This window comes from Cervus elaphus, chromosome 13 (assembly GCF_910594005.1).
Source record: "Cervus elaphus chromosome 13, mCerEla1.1, whole genome shotgun sequence".
NCBI lineage: Eukaryota > Metazoa > Chordata > Mammalia > Artiodactyla > Cervidae > Cervus > Cervus elaphus.
The window spans coordinates 34,705,202-34,729,175 of record NC_057827.1 but is presented as its reverse complement, the minus strand read 5'-3'; the positions used below and the strand labels follow the sequence as shown (position 1 = coordinate 34,729,175).

General features: G+C 53.6%; 1 protein-coding gene across 4 annotated transcripts in view; it reads right to left on the bottom strand.

Annotated features, from left to right (window-relative positions):
• TMEM266 (transmembrane protein 266) overlaps nt 1-23,974 on the bottom strand; it is a 123,557-nt gene that overhangs the window by 28,829 nt on the left and 70,754 nt on the right. For 3 of the 4 annotated variants that reach the window (XM_043921847.1, XM_043921848.1, XM_043921849.1), the window contains 4 exons: nt 18,269-18,423; nt 15,334-15,407; nt 3,427-3,483; nt 2,139-2,277 (listed from right to left, as the gene is read on the bottom strand). In XM_043921847.1, the coding sequence (XP_043777782.1) occupies nt 2,139-2,277; nt 3,427-3,483; nt 15,334-15,407; nt 18,269-18,423 (425 nt within the window). The remainder of the gene's footprint in view (nt 1-2,138; nt 2,278-3,426; nt 3,484-15,333; nt 15,408-18,268; nt 18,424-23,974) is intronic. The other variant, XM_043921850.1, reaches the window with a different exon arrangement.

The following is a 23,974-nucleotide window of genomic DNA, read 5'->3' as shown; positions in this document are numbered from 1 at the left end:
TGACTACTAGAAAAACCATAGCTTTGACTAGACGGACCTTTGTTGGCAAAGTAATGTCTCTGCTTTTTAATATACTGTCTAGGTTGGTCATAGCTTTTCTTCCAGGAGCAAGCATCTTTTAATTTCATGGCTGCAGTCACCATTTCACAAGAAAAAGGAATGAAGTCCTGATGCATGCCTAGGCTTCCCGGGTGGTGCTAGTGGTAAAGAACCCACCTGCCAATGCAGGAAACAAAAGAGATGTGGGTTCAATCCCTGGGTCAGGAAGATCCCTGGAGAAGGAAATGGCAACCCACTTCAGTATTCTTGCCTGGAGAATCCCATGGACAGAGGAGCCTGGCGGGCTACAGACCATGGGGCCACAAAAGAGTCAGACCTGACTGAAGCAACATAGCACGTGTGTACACATGCTACAACATGGATCAATCTTGAAAACATTAAGTGAAAGAAGGCAGATACAATAGACTACATATCATATGATTTCATTTAAATGAAATGCTCAGAAGAAACAAATCTATAGAGATGGAAAGTAGATTAGTAATTGCTTAAGGCTGGAGGGGAATGGGGAGTGAAGCTAATGGGTTTCTTTTTGAAGTGATTTTTTTAAGTGCTCCAAACTTAAATTTTGGTGATGTTTGCACAATTCTATGAATGTACTAAAAACCATTGAGTTGTGCATTTTAAATGGGTGAGTCTTATGGTATGTAACTGTATTTGAGTAAAGATGTATAAAAAGAAAAGACAGATGGGGCTTTCCTTTTGACTCTTTATCTTATTCCTTTCTTCCTTCTTTCTATTGGCTGAAATGAGGATGTGATAGCAGGCACGGAAGCAGCCATCTTGGGCCATGGGAATGACTTTGGAAAGTAGGCTATGTGCAGCAAAGCAGCAAAACAGGAGGAACCAGGGACCATGACTATGGATGCTCCTTACGATCCTGGACTGCCTACCTGCAGGCTTTCATGTGAGAGGAATAGGCTTCTATTTTAAGTCACTGCTATTCTGAATCTACTTACTCACAGTCAATCCTACTTATAAATGAAACACATTGAGACCCAGAGGAGAGACCCTGGACTCTGGATTGGAGAACCTGGAGAGTTCCCAGCCAGCGGCAGCCCCACGGACCCCTCCTCTGGCAGTTCTCTTGGCTCTTGGGAAGTCTCAGGATCAACTCTTGACCTGACCTTGGCCTCTGCCTTTCACACTCTTCTCACACCTCTCAGAACCCAGCCCTTCCAGACCCTTCAGAAACCTCCGTCACATGCCTCTTTTGCCACTATGTTCTAGAACTCTCTGCGTCTCAACTCTCCAAATTCTTTTCCACCCACAGCCTCCCAACCTCCAGCTGTTCTCTGGCTACTTGCAGGAATCATGCAGACGAGAGAAATCAGAATTTTTCTGTTTGCTTCCAAACTCGAGGACAGCCCATGAGTCCCGGAGACCTGTCTCCAGGCCCCAGAGGCTGCCCCAAGCGGGCCCACTGTCCCCGGGGTCTCTGCCGAAGCCAGTTCACACCCAGGGTGAGAGTGGCAAACCAACCCCCATCCGTTCACACAGCCCGTCCCTATCATGATGCCCCCAGTGGCTCCGCAACGCCTGACGTGTCAGGACAAAGGGGAACAGCTGGGAAGAGCATTCACAACGGGGGCTGTCAGGATGCATCGGTGTGAGGGTATCCAGCTGTCCACAGCTGGCAGAGAGGAGCCAGAAGGCGCTGTTCGTGCCCTGGAGGGAGCGGATGTTCTCAGGGACAGAGCTGAGAGCAGAGCCTGTGCGGATGGGGGAGGCTGAACGGCTAAGAGAGCATCGGGAGGCCTCGAGCGTCCTGCCTCCACTTGTGGCTCAAGTGTGTGTGACCCTCCTCCCTCCAGGCCTGAGCCTTCCCACCTGTGAAAGGAGAGGATGGACGAGACGATCCACCAGCACTTTCCCAGGGTGGACCTTCCGAAGCTGGACCCGCTCACATCCCAGTTTGATAAGGACCCTGGATTGGCTCCCTGAGCAGATGTCAAGCCCCACAGTATTCGCGGGGTGGGACGTGGGGGTGGGAACCGAGGAAAGGCTGCCCCGACAAGGGCGCGACCCCAGAGGCCGTGCCGCCCTTCCTGCCTCCAGCTCACCCCCTTCAGGTCACTCACCATCAATCACCCTCTTCACCCGCCAGATCCGGAACATAATGATGAGGCTGATGGCATCCCAGGGGCTCCGGGGCCCATTGGCCACAGTGGATGCCACCATCGGGGCCAAGGACAGGATGATCACTGCCCCGTCAAACACCTGTGAGAGGAGGTGGATGTCAGCACCCTGGGCCACCTTCCTGAATGTCCTGGAACCAGTGACCAGGTCAGGCAAGGCAGCTGGCACTGGCCAATGACGCCCTGCAGCCCCCTCTGAAGGTCACCCCCCATCCGTAGCTACCTCTCCTGATCCTCCCTGGTCTTTAGGGGCCTCTCTGCTGGGCATGCTCCTGAGCACTGTCCTCCAAGTGACCTCAGTCCATCGCCAGCCTTGGTTCAGACTGCTTTGGGCTGTTCCAAGCTTCTTTTTCAAGCATCGGCCTCCAGCATCTTGTCTCTTCTTGGGACAGGCTTGCCTCCACATTGCAGGGTTCCTGTGCTGGCTTCTCTGAACCTCTCAGTGGCAGCAGGGGCTGAAGGAAGGCCCCTTCCCCTTGGGAAGCCCAGAGCCTGCATCTTCTTCATCCAGGGCTGGTGCTGAGTCTCTTACTCTGCCTGGAGGCAGAGTTCAGAGAGGAGGGGACCCTAAGCTTCAGCTCTGGGCCCTGCCCTGCCATCAGCCTGTTCCAGCGTGGCCTTGGTCTGAGACTTCCACAGGCCAGGCCTCTATGTCTGCTCCCAGCATTTGACCCAAAGAGGCTAAAAAGTGTGTGTTGGTGGTGGGGAGAGGGTGGTGGTAAGGAAGGAGTGGGTAGCAGACATTGACCTCCTTGCCTTGTCCTGTGTGCACCAAACTTGAAGGACAGCCAGACTCCCCAGCACCCCATCTCCACCCATCACACTCCACCCCCTTTTCACATAAAACAGAGCAACTGGTTTGCTCAGCAGAAACCCAGGCTGAGAAGCACTTCTAGGGTTCCCTCACTCTGTTCTCCGACCACGGGGCCATTTTAAAGAGTAGGTTTGTTTTCAAACACGTTTCAGAAGTTTCCCAAAATGATTCAAGAATAACTTTTTAAATTTTGCAGAACTTCAAGGAGATATTTTAGACCATATTCTTTTGCTGGAAACTTTCTCAGTTGTCTCCGCTCCCCACCCACCCAAAGGCACAGCTGGACAGACTCGTGTGTCCAGTGTGGGAGGGAGCTGGCCTTTGTTGATGGCTCCCACCCTGGGACGGACAGGACAGTGACAGTTTCCAGCTTCCAGGATGGCTGGGTCGGGGGGTGCGAGGGACACTGGTCTTTACCTCTATCTTGTTTTCAATGTAATCCCAGATCCCGAGCACCACAATCCGAAGAACAGTCTGGGAAGAGGAAGTGAGAAAAGAGGGCATGGTTATTGCTCTTCCTACGTGCTTCCATCAGCAGAGAAGACTCCAGAGCTGAGAATCCAGGGGTCTGCTTCCTCGGGAAGTCTTCCCCTAAGTGTCTCTCGGTTCATGTGCCCTCCCCAGCCCCGCCTTGAGTGCCCCAGCTCAGGTCTGCGTTACCACTAGTGCCAGCCTCCGGCTCAGCACCTTCAGTGCTCACACTGAACACAGATACATTCTGGAATGGACACTCAGAACTCTGCCTCCCTCTCCAGTCATCTCTTGCACTCCTGTCATGCCACAACCACTTGCAAACCTACAAACATGCAATTCTTTCTCCTGTACCTTGTCTTTGCATGTGGCAAAGACTGCTCCCCGACCCCCAATCTCTCTCTTTTCCTTATACAATAATTGTAATTTCACTATGGCCACCCAGAAAAAGACTACATTTCCCAGTCTTCCTTGCATCTGGAGTGGCCAAGTGAGCAAGTTCTGGCCAATGGCTTATAAGCATAGAAGCTCTGTGTCCCACCTCTCAGTTGTGAGCTTTAAGGGATTAGTCTCTTCCTCCTCTTTCCTTCTTCCCAAAGGCTAGCATATGGGTGTGTAGGTGTGGTGGGGAGGTGTGTTCAATTAGAGAGGGCTGGGCAACAAGATGGAGGCACTGCTGGGTCCCCACCAGCCCCACATCACCATGTGAGCCTAAATGGCTGGTCCCACCTGTCCTTCCACGAGAGAGAAATGAATCCCGCCTTGTTTAAGCCCCCGTATTTTTGGTTTTCTTGTTAGAGCATCTTGGCCTGTGTGCTAACCAGCAGGGCCTCTTTCCCTTTCTCTACTTGGAAAGGCTTTCTTCTCATTCTGAAAGTGAAAGTTGCTCAGTCGTGTCTGACTCTTTGACACCCCATGGACTATTACAGTCCATGGAATTCTCCAGGCCACAATACTGGAGTGGGTAGCCTTTCCCTTCTCCAGGGGACCTTCCCAACCACTCAAACATCACCTCCACGAAGCTTCTCTACCTTTTCCAGGCTTGGTGCCTCTTTCCTGGGTGTCCCTATAGTCCTTGGAAACCTCAATCGCTGCTGTCCCCTCCCCCAGACTTCATCTTACCTTGTGGTGACTGCCTGCTTGATGCCCCAGTTAAGGATGAGGAGACATTGTCTGATTTCTCTCCTTTGTCCCAGTCTCTGGCATAGAGTGAGACTGAGTGATTACCCACGTGAGTGATGAATAAATGCATGCCTGACTGATTCCTTAAAACACTCCATAACTCATTTCAATGCCTCTGCCTTCTGGGGTGGCTTCCTCACCAAGAGTACCTTTTTCTCCAAAGAAGATACTTAGAACCTGGTCTTGTATGACCCTAGTATATTTGTCTTAGGTCCTTCCCTGAACCAAGGTGAGAAGTTCACAGCAATTCCCTTCAGGTGGGGTCCGTTCTCCTACACGCCTATAGGATTGGGTTGGCCAAAAAGTTTGTTCAGAAAACCCACCCGAATTTTTTTTTTGCCAACTCAATACAAGGTCAGCCACCTGAACTTGGCAAAAGCTGCAGAAAGCCTAGGGATCTCTACCCATACTTAGGCCACAAAAATGACTGGCTGCTAAAGTCTACCTCTTCCTCATGAAGGACTATCCCGATTTCCATGAGCGGATGAGAAGGAGGGACGCTGGTGGCAGCCTGTTATGTCACCATGTTTGAGAACAGGGAGGGACACATGGCAGCCTGATGTCCCTTCCACGTGGTTTCCCGATCTCTCCCTTAACTACTGCAGCTCCGAGTGGGTGCAGAGAGATCTGGGTTGGTGGTCTGGTATCTTGAGGTCACAGCTCAGTAATGAACTGGTTGTGTGGCTGTGGGCAAGTCAAACCCCCTCTCTGGGCCCATATCCTCTTCCACTAGAGAGATGGGTTAGGAGATACACATCTTCCAGTTCCGTATGAGACTAACATTTGCTATCTGGGATGTATGAGTAGGTTGCAAATCCTGGGCCGGCCCTCCTTACACATGACTCCCATTTTACAGAAGGGGAAGCTGATGCTCAGAGGGGTTAAGGAAGCTGCCCAGTGTCACTCAGGCATTGGGCAGTGAGTCAGTATTTGGACCCAGAGGTCGCTGACTCCGCGTTGTATACTCAGGCTACATGAGAACACCCGACACTGTCCCAGTGTCTCCTGTTGCTCTTCACTCCCTCGAATTGTGCTGACTTTGAAACTCAGCATTTGTCTCCTCTGAAAGGATACACAAGCCACATCCACCCCCCACACACAATTCTGAGGCTCCCAAAGCAAAAAGTCCTGGCTAACACAGAGGGGAACAGGGCCTGGTCCAAATATGATTTCTCCTTCTGCTGCTCCTTTTGAGATTGTGGTAAAATACACACACACACACAGACACACACACACACACACACATTTTAGACTCTGTGGCATAAAGTACATTCACATTATTGTGCAACCTTTACCATCATCCACCTCCAGAACTTTTTCATCACCCCAAACTGAAACTCTGTGTCCATTACACATTAATTCCCCGTCTCCCGCCTCCTGCAGCCCCTGGAAACCACTATTCCTTTCCCTTCTTGGTTTGACTACTCTCAGAACCTCATTAAAAGGGAATCATCCTGCTTCTTTATAAACAAAGCAGCACTTACTGAAAAGTCAGTGGCCCAGGGTGGGGGGTAGAGGCGGGGAGGAGGGGGAGGAGGAAGGGAGCTGGCCAGGCTGAGACTCAGCCAGGAACCTGCGGCAGAGGGGGGCAGGCAGCATACAAGCAGCCTCTGTGCTCTAGGAAGGGATGGAGGCTTGATGGGCTCCTGGGCCAAAGTCATGCCAGGAAGGCAAGCAGAACAGCAGAAGCACCTGCCTCCTGCCTTCCATCCTTGCTGGTCCATCCACAGCAACCCCCACCCTCCCCGCCAACTGAGGGAACCTTTTCTTTCTAGCCCAGCCCATGGAAACAGAACAGCTAAAAGCAGCTGTGGAAAGGGCTTGGGAAACCCCTCCTGGGCCAGCCTCCTGCTGGAGAAGGGAAATGGCCTGGAACTGGTGGCTCTGAATCAGGGTCAAAGCTGGAATGAGAACCCAGCTCTGAAACACCCCACCCAGGGGCTTTTCCCCTGTAGCATCCTTTGCAGGTATCAAGGCATTCTGCCCTCCCACCTCACAGCGCCCCCCATGGGTCTCGCCCTGGTCAACAAACCCATTGATAGCTAGTGTTCCTCAAAGTGCTGGCAAGGACCCCCTGCTTCAGCAACATCTGGGTTGTTATTTGTTGTTCAGTTGCTAAGTCGTGTCTGACTCTTTATGACCCCATGGGCTGCAGCATGCTAGGCTTCCCTATGCTTCACTGTCTCCTGGAGTTTTCTCAGACTTATGTCAAGTGAGTCAAAGATGCTATCTAACCATCTCATGCTCTGTCGCCCCCTTCTCCTCCTGCCCTCAATCTTTCCCAGCATCAGGTTCTTTTCCAATGAGTCGGCTCTTTACATCAGGTGGCCAAAGTACTAGAGCTTTAATTTCAGCATCACTCCTGGGGTTTTGTTTAAAATGAAGATTCCTGGACTCTCATGGAGATCCAGGATGTCAGGACCTCTGGGTGAAGGGCCCAAGAATTTGCCTTTTAAACAAACTCTCCTGGGGTCCCAACAGAATGGCGGGGATGTATGAGGTGACAGTGCCCTGGGTGAAACCAAGGAAGCCACATGCCCAGACGCAACAAGGAGAAAGAGAGTTCGACTAGGAATCAAAGGTCAGGGCCCCTTTCTGGTTCTGACTAAACCTTACTAACCATGGGACATTGACCAAAGCCACCCATCCCCCACCCCAAGACCCTCAGCCTTGCGATCCGGCCCCCAAGCGTTGCAAAGGTCTTTGAGGCAGGGAGGGACTGAGGGACCTGTACCCTGAATTCCAGCTGCCTCTGTCCCTCCTGGGACTAAGAGCTTTCAGCCTCCTCCACACTCAAGATAGGCTTGGCCAAACCTACAGGATGTCACCATTTATTATTTACTATAAGCCAAGGTCTTCTGCCATTTTACAGATACAGAAACTGAGGCTGAGAGGGGCAGGTAAAGCTTCTGGTTCCCAGGCCCTTCTTCCTTCCTACCCTAGCGCCCTCATCTTTTCCCTTGGGAAGCTCTGCTCTCAGGAGGGACGCCCCTTCCTTCTCCCCAGGGAAGGGGCTCAGGCTTCAGGGAGCATGAGGGTGGGTGGGAAGACCTGACCGTTGCACCTGCAAAGAGTTAGCAACTGAACAACAACCCCTTCTCCAGGCAGAGAGATTCCCTGGCTCATTGATTGGTGAGCAGCATTGGGGCTGGCACCCTTGCCCCTTACAGACCCATCCCCAGAGCTGGGCCCACCAGCCAGGAAGAAGGAAGCAGCGCACATCTCGCCCTGAGCCTGTGCCCCTGCAACACTGCAGCTGGTGGGTCTGGGGAGTGGGGCGGTACCCGGGCTCTCTGGGGAGCCGCCTGGCCTAAGGAATACCCACGATGGGCACCAGGCCACTGGGGGCCGACCCCTGGTGCTTCCTCAAGAAGCCTATCTACCCCTGAGCAAGTTTCTGCTGCCAAGATGGCTGCAGGCTCCCTCCCCTGCAAGCCTCCTTTTAAACTAGAGCAGCAAGAGGTAGGCACACCGCCCGGGATTCCGCTACAAGGAGAACTTAGGAAATGGGAGAGACCTCTGTGGGAGCTGAAAGCAGTCTTCGATTTGTTTGCAGAAGAAAGGTTTATTCGGTTGAGAAACCTTTTAGGGGTGACCGCAGGGCAGCACAAGCGCGCCCCCTGGAGTTAGGCATTGATAAAACAGGAGCAGAGTGAGCGGCTCCCCCACTTCCCTCCTCCACCCTCAGGTCTTCCAAATGTCCCCGGATCCGGATGGTGAAGGGAATCTGCCTGCTCCCTGGGCAGCCTCCGCCCTAGGGGTCCATAGGTGACCCCGCACCAGACACCGGAGCCGACAGGCGCACTGGCTGCACTGGTTTCATTTCAGCAGGCGGTTCCCAGCTACCTTAAAAGAATGGGTTCAAGGCCGGCAGGATAGAGCATGGTGGCGACCACGTGACCAAGGGCAGCGCATTAAGCGCTGACAGACCCGACTGTATGCTCCAGGCGCGGGGGGCTGCGGGGGGCGGGGGTACCATGCTAGGCGTGGGTCCGAGAGGAGAGGCTGGAATCCACAAGACAAGCATAGTTTGTTCTAGAACTCCCTCTCAGCATGTGAACATCTCCACTTCTCGGTCCTGAAGCATCTCTCACTGACCCCAAGTCTCCCTGAAGCCAACCCCCCTGTCTCTTCTCCCAAGTTTCTGAAGAGGTGTCTCCATTGAACCCACTGCAACCTGATGCCGGCCCTCACCAAAACTGCCTGCACCTGATTAGTGCTGACTCCTCGGCAGCTTGGGGGGTGCACCACTGGCTTCCTTGGCCGGTTCCTTCCTTCCTTCCTTCTTTGGTTTCCAGGGTCCCAACCCCTCTGGATTCTTCGCCCACCTCCTGGCTACATCGTCTCAGTCAGCTTTCCATCCTCAAATTGTTTCCCTGGGCTCCATTTCTCCTCTCATGCTTCCCGGTCCCCAGACGACTGCACCCTTGGCCTCAACTCCCACCGGACACCTTGAGGCCTCCCTCCCCTCCCCCCTCCTCCTGCAGCAGTTTCTGGGCTTAGTGAAGGGCATCCCCACCCCCTCTTAGGAGACCAGTTCCTCCCCCACCGGGAAGTCCTGCTTGCCCCCCTCTCTTGCTCACATGCTCCCCTCCATGATCGCCAGTCCCCATGTACTGCAGAGTTTAGCTCCTTCAACTCCATCCAGCTTGTCCCTTCCTCCATCCTGCTTCCACTGCTCTGGGTCAAACCTTTAACCCCGACACTGAACCACATCTCCCAAACAGTCCCCAAATTCCAGTCTCCCTCCTACTTCGAACACCCACTCCTCACCGCCTTGCCTGGGCGATTTCTCTAAAAGGCCAATTTCATCACTCCGCTCTCCTGCTTGGAGCCTCCTCCCCACTCTGAACACGATGCCCCACTCCTGAGCAAGGCACCCCACTCCTGAACAAGATGCCTCACTCTTGAGCAAGACCTGGAGGGGACCTCGTTACCCGGCCTGGTCCCCAGGACATCTCTCCCCACCGCCCCTGCCTCAGTCAACACCCTGACATGCTGTGGTTGCTGTTTCTCGGTCCCTTGTTCGCTCTGTGACCACTGCCCGAAGGCCCTCCATCCCCGCACCCACCTGGCAGCTCACACATCCACCAGCAGCTTGCAGCCCCTCCCGCTGCAGTCAGTGGGAGATTTAAGCTCTGTTTCTTGTTCTCATTATGCATGTCTGCTTGGCTCCTTCCCAGTAGACGGTAAACACCTGAACTGGGCCTGCGTCTTGATTATCAGGGCAGAATCCTCACACCCTACACCACCTACAGCACCGGGCATAGAGTCACTCAAGAGTAGGAGCTGGATGAGTGAGTGAGAGCTTCCTTTTTCCAGGTGCCTCCTCTGGGCTTCCCAGGTGGCACTAGTGGTAAAGAACCTGCCTGCCAATGCAGGAGACTTGAAAGATGCAGGTTTGATCCCGAGGTTGGGAAGATCCCCTGGAGAAGGAAATAGCTACCCACTCCCAGTAGTCTTGCCTGGAGAATCCAAAGGACAGAGGAGCCTGGTGGGCTACAGTCCATAGGGTCACAGAGTTGAACACAACTGAAGCAACTTAGCACACATGCACCTCTGTGCCAGGCTCTCTATTAGGCACTGGGAGATTAATTATATGGGTCAGCTTGGCTGGGCCACGGGTGTTCAGATGTCTGGCCAGACATCATTTTGGGGTGTGTCTGGGAGGGTGTTTCTGATAAGATTATCATTTGAACCAGTAGACTGAGTAAAAGCAGACTGCCTCCCCAACGTGAGTGAGTCTCATTCTTTTCAATCCGCCGAAGGGCCAAAGAAAACAAAAGGAGGAAGGATTTGCTCTCTCTGCTGTAACAGCCAAAGTTAAAAGAAACCTTGATCAACTGATGTGTGGATGCACCAAGTATGGTCTACCCATACAGTGGAAGGGGTACTGAGACATAAAAAGGGAAGAGGCACTGAACCACGCTACAGTGTGAACGAACTTGAAAACATGTTGCGTGAAAGAGCCAGACCCCAAAGGTCACATATTGAACGATTCCACCTTTATGAAATATCCAGAATAGTTAAGTTCATAGAATCAGAAAGCAGATTGGTGTGGCTGGCAGGGGCTGGGGGAGAGGGGGAATGGGGGAGTGGCCACTCAATGGGGCCAGGGTCTCCTTTGTGGGTGATGAAAATGCTTTGGAACTAGGAAGGGGTGATGGTTGCACAATACTGGGGGCTAAATGCCACTGAACCTGTAAAAGGCTGTTATGTCAGGACTTCCCTGGTGGTCTAGTGGTTAAGAATCTGCCTGCCAGTGCAGGGCACACAGGTTCAATCCCTGGACGGGGATGATCCCACATGCCTCCGAGCAACTAAGCCCCTGTGCCACAACTACTGAGCCTGCACATTCTAGAGCCTGTGCTCCGCAACAAGAGGAGCCACCTCAATGAGAAGCCCGCACACAGCAATGAAGAGTAGCCCACCTCTTGCCATAATTAGAGAAAGTCTATGTGCAGCAACAAAGACCCATCACAGCCAAAAATCAATCGATCAATAAAAATAAAAGGCTCTGTTTTGTGAATTTCACCTCAATAGAATCCTAATAATAATAAACAGAAGGAAGAAGCAGAGGCTGCTGCCCCTGCCTTAAGGCTCCCATCTACAAGGCCAACCATGGGCTAGCTTTCCCCTCTTCCAGGAAAAGGAGCTGGGCCTCTCTGCATCTCCACCGTGGCTAGGGAACAGTTCCAACACCCTATGACCTGCGCTCAGGCCCTGCTGCAGGGTGACCCAGCCTGGCTGGGCCCCCAGGCCTCGTGGAGTCTCAGGAAGAAAAGCAGCTGGCCTCCCCAGTTGCAAGTGATCACTGGGCCTGGTCTCAGCCAAGGGTGGTTTGGAAATTGTTTGCACAGTTTGCACAACTGTCCATCTGGATTCCGAAGGCTCTGCCCAGTCTCAGAGCTGCAGGGCCCCATGGAAGCAGGAGGAAGCGGGATGACCCTGCCTGACACGGCCCAGGAAGCTGGCCAGGCATCCACATTCACCTCATGCCCCTGCAGGGACCCTGCCCGGCCTGACTGCATGTGGGGCGCCTACTCTCACTACATTGAGAAGCATCTGCCTTGCTGCTGAATAGCTTGGCCTGTTTGAACAGATGTCCTCAAACTGAATTACCGTATGTAAAAGAGATGACCAGTGCAAGTTCAATGCACGATGCTTCATCATGCAGGGCACCCAAAACCAATGCTCTGGGACAACCCAGGGGGATAGGGTGGGGAGGGAAGTGGGAGGGAGATGCAGGATGGGGGGACACATATATACCTGTGGCTGATTCATGTTGATGTTTGGCAAAAGCCATCATAATATTGTAAAGTAATTATTCTCCAATTAAATTTAATTAATTAATTAAAAAAAATAGATGCCTTCACACTGAGCCCAAAGCAGCCCCATATTTCTCATCTCCAGACTCAGCTCTGTGCTCTGGGGCGTCTTCCCTGGAGCAGCCCCTGGAGCTCTGAGATGGGCGAGGACAGGCTGGCGCTCACATACCCGCCTGGGGGCCTGCATTCATGCCGCCCGTCTTCCTGAGGGCCTGGCAGTTTTCTCTCTTCCACAGCCTCAGTTTCCTAACTCACAAAATGTCCTGCCTGACTCGGGGACTGTCCTAAAGCTCAGCTGAGACGTGGGGTGGAACGTGGCTCAGGAATAGGTGACCGGCTGCCTGGCCTCAGGAGCCCTTTGGGTGGGACCTTCCTGGACACCACACCCACCCCCGGCCCGCGGCCATGGCCCTGGGCGCTCCCCAGAGGGACAAGGGCCAGCCCTGAAGGGGCGGTGTTGGCTTCTCCCTAGGGGGGGGGGGGGGGGGGGTGTGTGCTGGATCTGTGGTCAGAAGTATCACAGGGTCAGGCCTTTTCTTTCTCGGTTGCTGACCCAGACCTTTCCCTCAGATTCTTAGTCTGCTCCCCGCCTGCGTGCACCAGGCCCAAGGCAGGTGGGTAGGGAGGGGGCATGCAGTGGCGACAGGCCAGATAAGAGTCCGGAGCCTTGGGCCCCGTTTTGGTGGAAACTGGCTATGTGACCCTGGGCTGCAGTCCTTGTCTGCATGGTTTTAAAGGGACACTTTTGGCATTTTCAGCAGGCAAATCTGCAAGCCTGCTCCATGGCGGAGGGACAGTTGACTCCCACTAGAGGTGCCCCTGTCATTGTGAGAAGCACAGACACCTTCACACACTTCCAACCCTCCGGGGAGTAGGGGTTGGGAGCCTCTATGGCAGCGGTCTCCAAGCTTTTTGGCACCACGGGCTGGTTTTGTGGAGGACAACTTTTCCTCAGATGGGGCAGGGGGTGGGGGACGCATGGCAATGCGAGCCCAAGCCATAGGGAGTGATGGGAACACAGATGAAGCTTCGCTCCCTTGCCCTTTGCTTATCCCCTGCTGCGCAGCCTGGTTCCTAACAGGCCTCACTTGGGTCAGCCTCGGTCCACAGTCTGGGGCTGGGCCCCCTGCTCGGTGGGATGGCTCTAACCTCTTCAGATGCTAGGTTCTCCTGGGAGCTCCAGGGACACCCAGGCTCACGAGCTGGGCTGCCCCTCAAGAGGGGCTGGCTGTGCTGGGGAAGACAGGTCTCCCCTGTTACTTTCCTGTTATCCCTCTATTATTCCTGTTACCCCTGTTACCCCCACCCCCCATTACTCCCACCTTACAGCCCCACCCTCTCTCTGACAAGGTCCAAAGTAGCAGTCATTCTCCCCCCAGCCCCCAGCTCTCCCTGCTGAGCCTGTGGGAAGCCCAGCCCCCTTCCACGGTGTGGAGACAGGGCGGGGGGCGGGTGAGGGTCTGAAGCCACGATGCTGCTACACAGGGGCTTGTCTGTTTCAGGTGGCTCGTCTCTAGCAGTGACAGGGAGGGAATGCCAAATTAACGCTGGGTAATAAATTCTGTGAAGCCAATAAAACCAAAGCGGAGGGATAGATGGAAGAACCGCAGCAACTGATTAAACATTTTTGTTGGCAGTCATAGACACATGGCACATTTTCCAAGCTTGCATCAAGCAGACATCTGGCCACGGCCCGTGTATGTGTGGGAGGGAGCGCTGGTGAGCGGAGACAAGGGGGCCCCTCGGCCGGAGACAAGGACCCTCCGAGGGGCAGCAGGCCGGGGGGCAGGCACCATCTGGGGGCTGAAGCATCTCTGGGGCAGTGACCTTGGTGAGCTGGTGGGGACACCTCCCAGGAGGGGCAGTGTTGGGTCTACCCCCTCAGTCTGAGCCCAGGCTTGCTGGCCAACTTCGTGGGCTGCAGGATCTAAGGCCCGGGGAGAGAATGTTCCGGGTGAGGAATGCCTGCTGCCCAGCCCAGCACACCCCACGCCCAGGCGGAGGATTCTGGACTCCAGGCCTAAGGGGCCTGGGCCTCCCCTGAGTGCATGCCACTAGCCGGTGTCAGAGCCGGCCCACCGAGAACCCCGCACACGAGAGGATCCTAGGTGCCTGACTCCTCGGTTTCCCTGATCACATCACAAAACACTCTCTACTTCCATCCCTCCACCCACATCACTGCTCTCCCAGAGCATCCTTCCGCCCTTTGAGGCCCTGCTGTGCTCTGGGACTCAGAGGCCCCTCTGCTTCTAAGCTGGTGTGAGCTGTGTGTGTATGTGTGTGTGCATATGTGTATGTGCACAAGCCTATATGCCTCCCCAACAGGCTCTGTACCATATTCCTTTCTGACTTCCTCCCCACGCCTCCTGACCACGTTGAGAGGCCCCAGTGGGACTCTGCGCGGGGTAATCTGGACCTGCAGCAGTGTGGGGTGACGGCACACAGAGGGAGCAGGCCAGTGGTCAGCTGACTCGGGCCCATCTTCCATTAGGAAGAACCGGGCTGCCACACAAAACTCTCTAGTTCTATAAAGACCTGCCGCCCACAGGACGAAGCCCAGTCTTCTCAGCCTTCCCATAGACCCTGCTGGGAAGAGCCCCAAGTCGATGCCCTTGAAACGCAGGCAGGGGTCACTGTGACAGGCCAGGAGCCGCTCAGAGGACTGGCCACTCACTCTCCCATCAAGGCAGAGGAATTGGGCCGAGATCCTGATTCCTATCCCTTTCAGAGGCACTCAAGGCTATCAGCTCCCATCAAAACCCAGGGTCCTAGGGCTTCTAGGCACTTTTCCCCTCTTATCTCACACACAGAGATATGGGCTGGGGCTTCATCAGCGACTCTAGCAATGGCAAAGGGCACCTGTGCTCCCTGACTCCAGACACCTGCCCCTTTGCTCCCACGGAAGGGTCACAGCTCAGTCTAGCCAGACCCTGTTCCCCATCAAAACCTGGGTCAAGTCCACTGCCTGGCCCGTGACTCCGTCTCTCTGCCTCCTGAGCCTTGGCCCCCCGTGCATCCAGGACCACCGTCCCAGTCAGTTTCCCCATCTCCAGGCCCCTGGGCTTTGGCCCGGCCTCTGCCTGCTCCTCACCAGCCACACGAACCATCTGCTCTCCCTCAACCCCCTCCCACTCAGCCTCACCTTCACAGAGGTCACTATCCATCCTTACCTGGACGACACCTGCTCACCGTCTGGGCCACCCGCCGAGGCCCAGCACACAACTTCGCTCCCCGTATCACGTCTCCCTCTTTGCAGCCTCAAGGGCCAAGAGACTAAAGCTTCGTCCCCCTGGGACAGGAGTTGCCCTAAAGAGACGGTCCCAGGGCCCAAATCTCAACCTACCTCTGAGAAGAACACCGACAGGATGACCAGGCTGATCCAGTGTATCACGCCGGCAAACTGGAATGCGCTGGAAACTGCAAGCACAGTAGCAGGGTCAATTTTAGGAGTAAGGAATGAGGTCCATCAGCAAAGCAGGCTTTGTGGCATGGAGGCAGTCCTTCAGGAGCCCGGAGAGTGGGCACTTGGATTGGGAAGCAATCAGGCCAGAGAACGTGAGGGAGCTTTAAGGGGGGTCTACAAAGGAGGTGGAGGGAGGTGGGTGGGTCTGTGATGCTGTTTTCCCTTCTATCTGAGAGGCTGCCTCCATCTCCCCACAGGCGGCCTCTGAGTTCCAGCTCGGTCCCACCAGCCACTGTGGGCTTTGCGTCCAGAAAGAAGGCTTCCAGAGGGGATTGATGGAGACAGCCAGGGCTCTCGGACCAGCGGAGGCAGCTGTGGTCAGGTCTAGATGAGCTTTCAGAAATCCCCACCACAACTGACCCCCAAAGCACCGTGCACTGTGAGTGGGATTTAAGGCAAGCTTCCTTTGACTTCTCATTCTGAAAATTCTGAGTGGCTGAGATGGCAGTGTTAGCCAGAGTATGCTGGGGAGAAGACTGGAGCTGGGACTGGCAGAGGGAGCTGGGGGTGGGGAGGGGATGTCAGCCTCCCGAAAGTGCCATAGCTTCCTGCCCCCAGAGCGTGAGCAGGGAGCACCAGCAGCCACTGAAAGCTCCCATCCTGCCTTCCACCAGACAGTCCTTGGCACTAAGGCACCACCTCTGGTAGACCCTTTCATGGTATAGGAGCTCTGAGGCTAACTGTAGGATGCTGGGGCCCAGGACAAGGGCAAATGGGCTTTGATAGAGAGAGGGCAGGAGGGGATGCCACTCAGAGGGCCAGCCCGAAAGAGAGAGTGGTAGCAGTGGGTGACCCCGGGCGGCGTGGCAGAGCCGAAACAAGGCGCAGGAATGCTGCTGGGAGCACGCTTCCCTACTGCGCTCTGGCCAGGCCTGCTCAGCACGTAGCTCAGCTCCCCTGGGGGCCCAGGAAAAATGCCCTGAGCCATCAGTGGGGCAGGCTGGCCCAAAGAGAGGAACCCACAGTCTCCCGAAAACTCTGAGATGGGCAAGTGGAAACGAAGTCCTGGAGCATATCCAGGGTCAGAAAGCTGCAACACCAGGTTCCAGGTGGGAGACTCTGGGGCCCCTGGCTTGAGGCCAATACGAGCCTCAGAAGGCAAGGCCTGCCCCACCGTGGGTCACATGAAGATGAGTGGGAACTGTGAGGCTGAGGCCTGCGTGATTCTGAAGGGACCTCCAGATGATTCTGGAAACATAAAATCTCTCCCCATTATTTCTCAAATGAATTCCTGGGCCTTTTTTTACGGTTTGCTTTAGAAGAGCAATAAATCTCTGATTGTGCATTTTATGGAATTTAAGATGCCTTTTATGAGCTGCTATTGGATCTCCCACCAAAATCAATCTCCTGGATACTTAATTTTAAGCAAAATTCCAGTGTCGGCTGTGTTCTCGGTTCTACCCAATGCCTGAGCGGCCAAGGGCCCCGGGTATAACCCACAACAGGGAAAGAAAGACTCTGTTATGGTCAGACCTCATAAAAAGCAGACGGAGGGATGAGTGGGAGGGAAAATAGACAACACAGTATAATTGAAGACAGGCTGAGTGTAAAATCAGCGCTGGTTACTTTCTGCTGGGAGATACGGTGATTAGAACCAAGGGGCCACCAGCTGTACAAAGCCAATGAGGCTCATCAGACAAAAGCAACTCTGTACTCCCCGCCGCCCTCTCAGAGAGGAGGGAAGGCGAACAGGTTGGCGGGAGCTCTGACGGACCCTGAATGCAGAGACTCCAGTAAGGGACCTGGGGGCGACTGAGAAGAAAACAAATCTAAGATGACAGAACAGGTCTGGGGGTGGCCAGATCGATAGTCCTGGATTTTGGCAATGGCAGGGAAGGAAATCTCTCAGAGGGCCCACAATTTCATTTCTTTTTTTAATTTGCATTTGAATGAACCACCCTCCGACTAGGGGACCTCTGGGGAACCAAAGAGCACTCACTCACCCAAAGCCAAGAGTCAAGGCCCTTGGCCCTTCCTGCTGGTACACCAAACCAGGGTCTACCAGGGGCTGGGGGCAGAAGGAGGACCCTCTGCTCTGATGGCTGTGCTGCCAAGGGACATCTGCAAGGACAGAGAGGCGGCAGACAAGCCACCACGTGCGTCAGGCTCCCATGAAAGCAGGACCAACACCACCAGGACCAGGGTGAGGAAGAAAACTGGCCTGATGGCTCGACATCCCAGCTCCAACACCTCTCACCAAGGGAAAGTCTAACTTCTCCCAAGCTTCATTCCCAAATCCATAGAAAGGGCTAAGAGCCATCTTGCCTGTCTCCCAGGGGTGCTACTAGGATCAGATGCATGGAGAAATGATTCCAAAATGATCACGTTATAGACACGCAACCCTGCCAACTTACAACTGGTTAAAAATACAAGGAATCCTAGCATCACTGTGGCTGCTATCATTACAGGTTACTACAAAGTGAGATGCCTCCACACGTGGGAACTCTAAGCTACAGAAAATTCCAATCTGGAAAATTCCAAATGGGAACAATTAAAAAAAAAAAAAGTGCACACAGGGGTCCCCAACGTTTTGGATCTGATCAGTTGCTGATCATGGCATGCTGGGGAGGGGGAGTGAAGAGGCCACATTGGGTGGAGTGAAGGGGGCAAACCAATGCTGGGGTGACAGAGAGAGAGGCTGCCAGATGCTTTTTTCCCCATGGTCACCCCCATGAGATATGGGGCCAGGGGGTGATGGGGTGGGGACAGCCGTCGGGCCGGGGGCAGATCTCACTGCTAGTTGGGGACCCCTGATGGATGCACATGGAATATTGACATCATATGTGTTTGCATATGTATCTCTCTTGCTACTCACACTGGAGAAGCTTTATATCTATTAGAAGTTCCAGAGTCAGGAGAATCACCACCAATATTACACAGGCTACCAGGAAACTGTTGACACTCGCACTGAGCAAAAATACCTGCCACACGGCTGCTCTCTTCCCACAGCACGGCTTCAGCCAGGTAGACCTGCGGGGACAAAAGTGGGGGGAGCAGGCGCTGAGCAGGGGTGAGGTCCCACCACAGCCCTGCTCTCAAACCCCGCCCCCCGCCCCCGCCACATCCCACCTCCCCGGTTCTGTGCCTTCTTCAGGGGGTGCTGGGCAGAATGACGAAGACCGGAAACATCTCACTGAGAGATGCAGCTTCGTTTACAGGCTGACCCGGGCTGCTCACAGCGTCGCCCTGTGCTCCAGTCTCCTCATCTTTAAAACGGGAACAAAACCACATCTCATAGCCTTGTGGTAAAGATGGAAGATCACAAAGGTTAGTGGAGAGGCTGGCCATGTGATAAGTACTGCATGAATTCTTCTTATTATTATACTTATTACTGTAGGGCTTCCCTGGTCGCTCAGTGGTAAAGAATCTGCCTGCAATGCAGGAGACTCGGGTTTGGTCCCTGGGTCAGGAAGATCCCCTGGAGAAGGGCTTGCCAACCTACTCCAGTATTCTTGCCTGGACAATCCCCATGGACAGAGAAGCCTGGTGGGCTACAGTCCATGGGGTCCAAAGAGTCGGACACAACTGAGTGACTAACACTTTATTATTATACTTCTGTGCAGTGTCAGAATGGAGCACACGTTCTACATTTGGGAGACCCTCAAACCACCTCTAACAAGTGCTCAGTGGATTAATAAGAGAATTTTCTTTTTTTTTTTTTCCAGTTATATAAGAAAAGATTTGAAGTAGATCTTTGTTTCTCAAAGCAGACTGTAAGGAAAGCTAGTTCCACAAAATGTTAATGGTTGTTACTCAATAAAAAGTTTCCATGGTTGGGTAAGTTTTGGAAAATTTGCATCAAGGTCAAATGGATTATTTTTCTTTGCAGGACATTTTTGTGCCATTAATACGCCATCATACACCAATGGACTCGAAAAGGAATTACAGAATCAGTGTCTCCCAATGCACTATCCCATGGCAGCCTTTTGTATGTAGCATCTAGAGGGACTAGTGGTCCATGGACCATCTTTTGGGAAACCCTTGACTACACTATCGTGAACATACTTAGACATGCAGCCACCAAGGATGAAATCTTTCCTGAGTAGGCCTGGATGTAGAGAGAAGGCAGAGAATCTCAGAGCTGGTGGGTCTCTTAGGACACCTGATCCACTACCTTCAGGAACACAAGATTCTGGTGAAAAGGGGGTGCCTCTAAGAAGGTCTTGGGATGGCGAGGTCAAAACTCACTGCTTTGGTAGGTTATTTATGAGCTGGACCCACCTGCCTGCCTTGACAAGGAAGAATTAGGTGCCCTGAAGCACCCGAGACAGCAGTGGCTGGGGCCTTCTCACTTCTGATTGACCTTCAGTCTCCTGGGACCATGCCAAAGGCATTCTAAACCTCCGCTTCCCCATATGTAAAACTCCTTAACCTCCAGGGTCATTGAAAATTAAATGAGAAAACGTATCTGACCTGGAAGGAACCATGCAGCTGATGACGATGGTGATGGTGGTGATGATGGTGGTGGTAATGATGATGATAAATTATCTGATGGCCCAAAGATTCGGCCATCACCCCTGTCCTTTCTGTCCTAAGGGAGCAACTGGCTGGAGCCTGCTGCACAGTGGCCAGGACCATCCCTCAAAGACCCCGAGGGTGTCCCTGGAAGGGGGACTTCTGTCTTGAGGTGCTTCCTTCTCACCAAAGGAATACTGTGGATGCTTCAAAAAGGAGATTTCTTCCTCACAATCCAGGGAAGGCTCAAAGGAGGCCCCAGCTATGGGAAGGTGGGACAAAGCTCGTGGCTCTTCAAGGAAACCTGGCTTATTCAAATCTTTCTTGGATGTTTTCCAAAACCTATGGGTGTCCTTGGCTCTGGGGGAAAAAACTGGGGGTTCAATCCCCAGCCTCAGAAACTGGTCCCAGGAAGAGGGGTAGGGGAATTCCATCAGGTGATGGGGAAGGATGGAAGGCACCTTGGACAGGCAGAGGGTGACTGATGTGACCCTCAAGCCCATGGCCCAGAGTGTGGGTGGGGTGAGGGGTGGGGAGAGCTGCCAGGTAGAAGGGAGGGTTCTCACTGAGGACAAGCAGATGACATGGGGACAAGAGTGAGTGGAGGCCAGACAGAAGGCGGGTTTCAAAGTCCCCCGCAGAACCACCTTGCTCCACTTTCCTGAATGTTCACGAGGGCTGCCCACAACCCTGGATCTTAGCAGAAAGGTCGAGAAGCGATTGGTGGCCCACGCCTAATAGGCTGCAGGGTAAACCTCAAACCAACACCATGCAGACCTCACGAGGGTTGCCAGAGAAAATACAGGGCAAACAGTTAGATCTTGAATAAGCAAGCAACAATTTTCTACTATAAATGTATCCCAATTACTGTATTTGGCTTCCCAGGTGGCTGGGTGGGTAAAAGAATCCACCTGGTGTCTCAAGTGGTAAAGAACCCACCTGCCTAAAGCGGGAGATGTAACAGAAGCGGGTTCAACCCCTGGGTTGGGAAGACCCCCTGGGGGAGGGCATGGCTACCCACTCCAGCATTCTTGCCTGGAGAATCCCACGGACAGAGGAGCCTGGTGGGCTACAGTCCATGGGGTTGTAGACACAGACACGACTGAAGTGACTAAGCAAGCAGGCATGCACAATCATTGCACGCTTACACTAAAACAACAACAACTCATTGTTTATCCAAAATTCAAATTTAACTGGGTGCCCTGTAACCTTATTTGCTAAATCTGACAGCCCTAAATTCAGAGCAGAGTAGGCCTGAGGTGGGTCTGGTGAGGTTGGCTGCGATAAGTCAGAGGGATGTACGGGAACCCTGGAAAACAGGTGAGAAGCCAGCATCACGGAAGGAAAGACCAGGAGAGGGACACGCTGGGAGGGCTGTGCGTGTCTGACCAGGCCAGGAAATAAGGACAAGGGCAATCAGCTCAGAGGGACAGCCGTGCCCCACCTGGCCAAGGCCCAGAGGAACCTAGAGGCTCTGCCCATAGGGGCTCTCAGCTGTGCATGCTTTTCTGTGTATGAAAGATCCCTTTGGATTTTTAAAAAATTATTTCTTTTGCTGCACCATGTCTTAGCTGCGGCATGTAGAATCTTTAGTTGTGCTGTGTGAACTCTTCACTGTAGCATGTTGGAGTTAGTTCTCTGACTAGGGATCGAACTAGGGCCCCCTGCATCAGGAGCTCAGAGTCTCAGCCACTGGACCAACAGGGAAGTCAGACCCTTTGAATTCTAAGGTAGCTTTGGCCATCACCACCGACTGACCTCCTCTCCTCCTGGTCCATGCTGAGGGTGTCATGTCTTCTTTTCTCACAACGTGACATTCCCAACTCCCTTCCACGGGCCCTATTTTAATCTTTTTGCACCTCTCACCCCAGTTCTCGCTCAGCTCCAGCTGCCTCAGCATGTCCTCTGGAAGTTTCCTGCCGTCTTCTGCCCTCCTGTTCACTCCTCCCCGAGGCCACAAGCACTTTCATCGTCTGGTCCCAGAGGAGACCCAGCTCCAATTCCACATCCTCCCTGAAACCCGGCCCAATCGTCTGTGGCCCCTAAACTGATGCCATTTCACTGTCACCTGAAATCTGAGGCAAGCGCTTTCCATGTGATGAATAAAAAAGGGCGGCTGCCAAGGCCATTTGCTGGAGCTGCGGCCACGCTGAGCACCAGAGGAAGGTACACATGTACGCCCAACAGGGGCGGGGGGCACCTGTTCTCCTCCATGCCTGTGCATCCCCGAAGCATGGGGTCTACCCCTCAGAGACCAAGCCTTTTACCCTGAGAAGTAGCTCCAGTACTTCTTCAAGTAGCAGTCTTTCCCTCTAAAAAGGAAGCTCCAAGCTTGAGCTGTCTCCATGGGAGGAAAAAGTCATTTTATGTTGCTGTTTCAAATGTTAAGATGTTGCTTTTTATTTTCTTGTGTGGTTGGAAAAACTCCCTAGGCACACCCAGGTTTGGTTACTGGGAAGCGTCAGTGCTCAGTGGGGATGTGTAGTTCGAAGCCGGCATCGCGGGCCTGGCCCTGACACCACGGCATCCCTTAGGTGGCAGGACTGAGAAACCAGGCTGGGGAAGGTCTGGAAGTCAAGTGCCTGCCGGACACTGTGACCCAAACAGGCATCGGCTCTCAGACTGCCATTCCAGTGGGTGAGAGTCAGACAATAAACATGACAAACTAGGACATTAGGAATTTCCCCAGTGGTCCAGTGGTTAAGAATCCGCCTGCCAATGCACGGGACACGGGTTTGATCCCTGGCCCGGGAGGATCCCATATACCGCAGAGCAACTAAGCCCATGTACCACGACTACTGAGTCTGTGCTCTAGAGCCCACACTCAGCAACAAGCGAAGCCTCCGCAGCAACAAGCCCGTGCACCAGAACTAGGGACTCGCTCCTGCCCGCCACCACGAGAGAAAGCCTGTGTGCAGCAATGAAGACCCGGTGCAGCCGGAACGTAAATAAACAGAATTCATTCATTAAAATAAGACAGGTTAGGAAATTAGATGGTGTGTGACAAGGTGGTGGGTTCTGTGGAGGAAAAGAGGGGCATGAAGGGTGGCATTTCAAACTAGGCGGTCAGGGTAGGCCTCACCCCAAAACTGCCATTGTGAGCAAGAACTGGAGGGAGTGAGGCCGTGCATATCTGAGGGTGGGTGGTGATGTATAGGAAATGGGGACTGTTCATGGTAAAATTCTACTGGACTCCCAAGGAATCTCTGGCAGAGTAAACACCAGAAGGGCAGAAGCTGGGAGCTGGGCTGGGGGTGGGGGAGGTGGGGCTCCCCCCTTTAGGCTGGGGGCAGTTTATTTAACCCACTCGGGGTGGCTGCGGCAGGCATTCCCACAGCCCTTGGGGCAACAAATCAGTTCCTAAAGAACCCCAAGTGTAAGTGTTAGTCGCTCAGTTATGTCCGACTCTGCGACCCCATAGACTGTATCGCCTGCCAGGATCCTCTGACCAAGAAATTCTCCAAGCAAGAATACTGGAGTGGGTTGCCATTCCCTTCTCCAGGGGATCTTCCCAACCCAGGGATTGAACCTGTGTCTCCTGCATTGCAGGTAGATTATTTACCATCTGAGCCACCTTGGGAAGCCCCAGAGAATCCAGGGCAGTTGCAAAACAGAGCCCAAGACTGCCTCAGTCCTGTGCTTCCGCTCCTGTTCCAGCCCACAGGTTCCCCCAGCCCCTGCTCTGCCTTCAGCTACCAGTCCCTCAACCATGTTTATCTGGGGGTGACTTCCTGCAACCCCTCTTTTTGCACAAGTTCAAGAAATGTGATTCACACATGCTCTATGTGAACCCCAGGGCAATACACATGGGGGTGGACTCAGCTGCAGCAGGTGGAGGGAGACCACCCGTCAAGGAAAGGACAGCATCCAGGGATCCAGTAGCTGCTGAGTAGTGGTTGCCTGGTGCAGGGAGGCTGCAGTCTGCATCCAGCTTGATGACTCTCAGCCTTGGCTGGTCCCAGGACCACTAAGACAGCTTAAAAACATCCCAGTGCCTGGGCCACACACCACATCATTCAAACCACAGCCTCTAGGGTGGGACTCAGGCCTTAGTATTTTTTTTATC